Source organism: Haliaeetus leucocephalus, unplaced genomic scaffold, assembly GCF_000737465.1.
Source record: "Haliaeetus leucocephalus isolate CR32 unplaced genomic scaffold, Haliaeetus_leucocephalus-4.0 Scaffold317, whole genome shotgun sequence".
Taxonomy (NCBI): domain Eukaryota; kingdom Metazoa; phylum Chordata; class Aves; order Accipitriformes; family Accipitridae; genus Haliaeetus; species Haliaeetus leucocephalus.
The window spans coordinates 761,403-767,402 of NW_010972753.1; the positions used below are offsets into that span (position 1 = coordinate 761,403).

General features: G+C 42.9%; 1 protein-coding gene across 1 annotated transcript in view; it reads right to left on the reverse strand.

The window, feature by feature from the left end:
- The window catches only part of MAP3K15 (mitogen-activated protein kinase kinase kinase 15), an 86,572-nt gene that overhangs the window by 80,323 nt on the left and 249 nt on the right, over nucleotides 1-6,000 (reverse strand). The window contains exon 2 of the mRNA XM_010571262.1: nucleotides 5,783-6,000. This exon is cut by the window's right edge and continues 12 nt beyond it. Within this exon, the coding sequence (XP_010569564.1) occupies nucleotides 5,783-6,000 (218 nt within the window). The remainder of the gene's footprint in view (nucleotides 1-5,782) is intronic.

Genomic DNA, 6,000 nt, shown 5'->3' on the forward strand with positions numbered 1-6,000 from the left:
ATGCTACACAGAGCATAACAAGACTGAACAAGCATGCAATCACTACAAAAGGAGATGAGTGGCCAGGAACCAGGCTCCCACCTAAGCAGCCTCACGTGCCCACCCCAGTCAACTCAAGCCTGTCAGCCTCACATACAGCTTCTTTTCAGGAGCTCCCTGATATCACTAAGAGTCAACTTGAAATGCAACAAGGTAGAACCAGAATCTACTTGCCAACATCTCATGGTCAAATGGCACAGCAGATTCCTTCACAGTAACTTAGGAACTATATCGAAAAATATGTTTGTACAGGTGTATCATTCTTAAACAAAACAAACAACAACAACAAAGGCAACCTTTAGAATTCACTGACTGGTACGAACAGTCACCACTTTGTTCTTCTCCTATCAATAATCAGAACAACAATTACTTATATGAAGAATTCCAGAAATGTTTTGTTTCCCAAAAAACATTTAAGCAATATTTAAAAAACAAAATAAAACATTAAAACACCCTAACTGCAGTGTTTTCAAGGGCTGCAAGCATGACAATTGGTCTTCAGATCAAAGGTAGCTCAAGATAGATGCAGTCATTCATCTCTTCAGAATAACCCTAAATGTTCAGATTTCTACATCATTTGTAAGGGCTGTAATGGGCATAAAAGCTTCTATCTAAGTCTATTTAGTGAGAATCAATAAAACTTTTAATCATACAGTGAAAAATATAACTTGCAGAGTAAATTAAAACAAAACAGAAATGCACACAATTTGTATTATGCTTAGGGAAAAGATTCCTTCTCAGCTGATTTAACACCTAGAAACACCTGTAGTGTTCCAGCTATAAAACCCAGTGACAGAGGGTTCACAGTCAGATCTTGGGAAACTGACTCAGATTTAATGTTTAAGCTCAGGAGGAGTAAAAGGCAACCAGAGAAAATGGAAAGTTGTAAGTTGGGTTGTTTTTTGGTTTCATTATTGTTTTTCATGCAAGTAAGTTTCATGCAGAGGAAAGAAGGGGGGGGGAGGGGCAAGAGGGGAAGTGTATTCCTAATTTTTTTTTTTGTTTATCCAAAAGTCATGGCACAGAAATGAATCACATCAGACAGACAGTTCATGCACGCATATATATTCTCACCTTGGAACAATGAAAGAAGTCCAAATTTGCATGGTTAGTACCAGATTTTTAGAGATGCAAACGACTTCATTCGAAGCTTCATTAAAAGGTAGAACTCCTACTGGTTTTGAATTGTCAGTATTTCTTTCCATATGACCCATTACAACTAAGAAGATATTTTAGTTCCAAAAGGGGAAGTAATAAAACAGAATCTCTCTTCATTAGAGAACCAAGGTATATTTCTTCTTTTTAACATCTTCATCATTCTCTGAATACAGCTCTGACCTTGCATTTGGCCCATGGAAATATGCCAAAGGAAAGTTAATGAATTCCACATCACCTATTTATGGTTATTTATTTGCATGTTTCTAAGCTTGTTCAAGTGATATTAAAGAAGCTATTTCATAGAATACATGCAAGTTGAACCAAAGTGAAGCCTTTCAGGTTACACACAGAAAAAGCAACAGAGTTGATATAGATTTTTCACAGGCCACAGACAGAAAATAATGTTCTTCACTGTTGAGCGAAAGCATGCAAATCTCTGAATGCAAATAAGCATTTCTGCAAGAGGACTTCATGTTGGAAATTCACCCCAACTAGTATCATTAAAGCAAAATACACCTCTTCAATGTAACACTTGTCACAGCACTGGAGATGTATCATAACATAGTGACATATAGACTTGAAGGATTGCATCAGGGTTGTTACTGTCATTTAAAACTCATCTCACACACTTGAATATAAAAGGATTACAATACTGGTATATTACAGGGTTTTCTTACCAGAATATTTAGTTGGATGGCACAATGCAGAACTTTGCTGGAGATACCTTGTCCTGGTTTCAGCTGGGATAGCATTAATTTTCTTTCTAGTAGCTGGTCTAGTGTTGTGGTTTGGGTTCAGTATAAGAAGAATGTTGAAAACACACCGATGTTTTCAGCTGTTGCTAAGGCGTGTTTAGACTTAGGTCAAGGATTTTTCAGCTTCTCATGCCCAGCCAGCAAGAAGACTGGAGGGGCACAAGAAGTCGGGAGGGGACACAGACAGGACAGCTGACCCCAACTGGCCAAAGGGGTATTCCATACCGTGTGATGCCATGCCCAGTATATAAACTGGGGGGAGCTGGCCTAAGGGGGATAATCGCTGCTTGGCAACTGGCTGGGCATTGGTCAGCAAGCAGTGAGCAATTCCATTGTGGATCACTTGTTTTGTGTATTCCAATGCTTATTATTGTCATTTTATTATTGTCATTATCATTACTAGTTTCTTCCTTTCTGTCCTATTAAGCTGTTCTTATCTCAACCCACGAGTTTTACTCCCCCCCCCCCCCGATTCTCTCCCCCATCCCACTGGGTGGGGGTGAAGTGAGCAAGCTGCTGTGTGGTGTTTAGTTGCTGGCTGGGGTTAAACCAGGAGACACCTGTAGTCACTCTAGATGCCCAGTACCATGCAGAGATAAAAGATCAGGTCCCGACAGCTCTGCTGTTGTATTAAAGCAGCACAATATCCAATCTAGTCAGACCAAGCCTCTCAGCCACCACCTCCCCATTCTGAAAATGGTTGGTTTGCTTCTCTTCACATTTCTGTATTCTGTGGTATATACATCTTCTGAGATTTAAAGCAAACACAGCCCTAGCCATTGAGCTAGTTGCAGGGGAAAAGAAAGAAAAAATATTAAGTATTTCTCAGAAAAACAGCAAACCCTGCCTGCTGAGGTAAGCATCAGAGCACTAACCCCTTCCCCATTGTTCACTGTCACACCCAGGGGCAAAGATAAACTGCAGCAGGAAGGTTTGTTGAAGTTGATTTAAGAAGTTATTGCCCTCAGCTGTCGTTCTCGCCCTCCTGTCAGAGATTACAATCCCCGCGGCAGAGTCAGCAAGACAACCATGTGCCTCCAGCTCAGCTACACTAGTTACCATGCTGTACATTAGCTTAATTCACTTAGATTCAGCACTTTTGGATAATAGCTTGATATGTATTCAAAAACATGAGGCAGGGAGAACCCATCAATAAACAACACAGAGCAAGAAAACAAGAAGGGTGTAACAAAAGTTCTCAGGAAACAATGACAATCATTGTATATAAAATGAGAACTGAAAAAAAAGAGGCAGCACTTTAAAAATCCATGGTAGTGAAAATCCAATATGAAATTTAGGTCCACTGCTAGCCAATACCAGAAAGATAAAAGAAAAAAAAAAAAAAAATACTACCTCCCCAGCCCCCCACCCCCGAAAAAAGAGAAACAATAAAGTGAAAAGTGTAATGGATACTTTCTGTTCCTTTGCAGAATGAAGCAAGATGCAATTATTCCCTAAGACACTGTTAAAGGAACCAAAAATTTCCCCATCTCTAGCATGTAGCAGGAGGAAATGAAGCAAGTACTAAGTTAAAGACACTTCACCTCAATGTGTCAGCACAACTTTGTAAGTTTAAATTTTAGATGTACCATAGGAATTGGGAAAACTCCAAAGGATAGGGCAAATGTCAGTACAGCCTGACTATTTTAAAAAAAAGATAAAAAGGGAACTACAGAGATGTTCAGTTAAAAAAAAGAGACAGTAACTGCAGTCATGCAAGAACAAAAAAACTCTTAAAAATGTTGATGCTAGAAGAGCTACTTATTAAAATATTAAAACAACAAAGAGCAAAATAAATACCCTGTTAAAATGATTGTTTATACTTAACATTTTTTTTAATTAAGGATGCTTGCATTTTCAGGGTAACATTGCAGTTAATGGCAGTTAATTTGGGATGCCGTGACAATGAATTATTGTTAAAACTCTACTAACACATTCAGCATCGTTTTCAAAAAAATACATACAGACAAATAAATCTCTCTGCTTTTTGACAGCTTGCAGGTCTGGTTGATAAAGGTGAGTCATGCTAACACTTGAGTTTCTCTTAATACAGGTAACTTATCATTAAAGGATGCTTTGACCAAGAAGTTTGCCAAATAAAGGCATACATTACACAGATTAAAAAGTTGTCCCCCTGCCTGATCTCAAAATGTTGCTACTGGAAAGAAATCCACACAAAAACTATTTTGAACAGTCTCCTTTGGAACAATTCCTGGTTCAGGACTATTCAATTAGTTTTTAATGGACACTAAAAATGATAGAAAGTATTTGCTGACTAAACCTGGATGGAAGTGTGTTGCAGGAGTATCCAGTAACAAGGCACTTTACTATCACAACATGGTATTAATCACTGAGAAAATTATCTTGGTCCTACAAGATGACTTGAATGCAAAAGTCTGTGAAGGTAGGCCATGTTCCCAGACAAGAGGCACACATGTCAGAATGCAGCAACTTAAGAAAACATTTTAAATGACTGTCTCAAGCTCTCAGTACAATGCAGAGCAGGTGTGTGCATAATACATTAATAGGACTATTAGCAGAAACAGAGAAAAAATTTTGCATTGACGAGTACACTTTTATGCTTACCTTCAGAACGGCTACAAAAATACTGGAGATACACAAAGAAATTGCTACTTCATGGTTGTGTGTCTTCTACTTCATGGTTGTGTACTAAGACACACAAAGAATTATTTATTACACACTTGTTAACTTTGCTAGCAGAGATACACCAAAATCCCTGGACTAGGAAGTTAAACAACAACAACAACAAAGTATGTGAGGTTCCTCAGTATTTCGGTGACTTATCAGGGGATGAAGTGGACTCATCGTCATATGAGAATTTAAAATAAGACTAAAGTTTAAAGAAGTATTCTTTAACACACCTCATGAGCAAAGTAAAGTTGTTCTTGTGAAAGACAGACATCAACAAGGACTTACCAGTACTTTCCCTCTTTGGAGGCTGTGAATCCCCCAGCTTCCTAACGCCTGCTCATACAGGTATGAGAAAAAGTATGTCTGCACGTCTACAGTGTGTCCGCATACTCACCTTGATTAGTTTTAATAATACCTATTGACCCAGGGGCTTCCTCTGCTCACTCAAAAAGCTCACAATTCTCTGCCACAGTGCCCAACCAGCCAGGTGTTTTTTGAGTGGAGAAGGGACAGCAGCTTTCTTTTGAAGCATCAGACACCAGTCGCCAGCCGGAGCCTGGACAGGGTGGGCAATACTGACAAGTCTTCTTCCTCAGGGCGAACTTCTACACACCCTTGTTCGGAGCAATGCTGGATTGCTCTGCTCCCGGCTGCACGCGAGCCTATTTGCACCATCCAGGTCTGGAGTTAGAGCTGTGAACGTGAAGCCCCTGGCCAAGCCGGGCTTCTGGCTGCTCTGTCTTCATACTATGTCTTGCCCTAAGCTCCCAGCCAGGCTGGCAGCTGGAAGGGGCTTCTCACCAAAACACCCCGGCAGGAGTTTTGCTGCTCCTTAGGGCTCAGCTGCTACCGCAGGATCCACAGTCCTGCTGGGGCAGCACGCCACGGTGACCGAAAGAGCCGGTGTAAGGGCCTGAATCTTTCTCCCTCCTCCTCCTCCTCCGTGGGCAGGACGATCCTGAAGACCGGGCTCTTGCTCCCACTACGCGAGGGTCCCCTGGCAGCCATCTCCTTCTCTCGCACCCCCCCGGCACCCATCTCCCTCTCACCTCTGCCCCATTCCCCCCTCCTCCGGCCTCCGGCAACACCTTCACGGGGCCTTCCCTCCCCACCCGCGAAGGTGGCCGGCACCGGCCAGGGACGACCCCCAGCCCCCCGCCCCGGCCCGCCCTGCTCACCCGCGTCGTAGAAGGCGTCCAGCACCGCCGTCTCGCCGAAGTCCAGCTCCCCGAAGTTGACCGTGCCGAGCTGGGCCCCCTCGGCCTCGCAAGCCCGCAGCAGGCACTGCCGCGCCCCGGCCTCGGGGCTCCGCGCCCCGGCTCCCGCCTTGGGCGGGTCGTTCAGCACGTACACGGCCCGCAGGCAGCGCGGCCGCGGGGCCGCCGCCGCCGCCGCC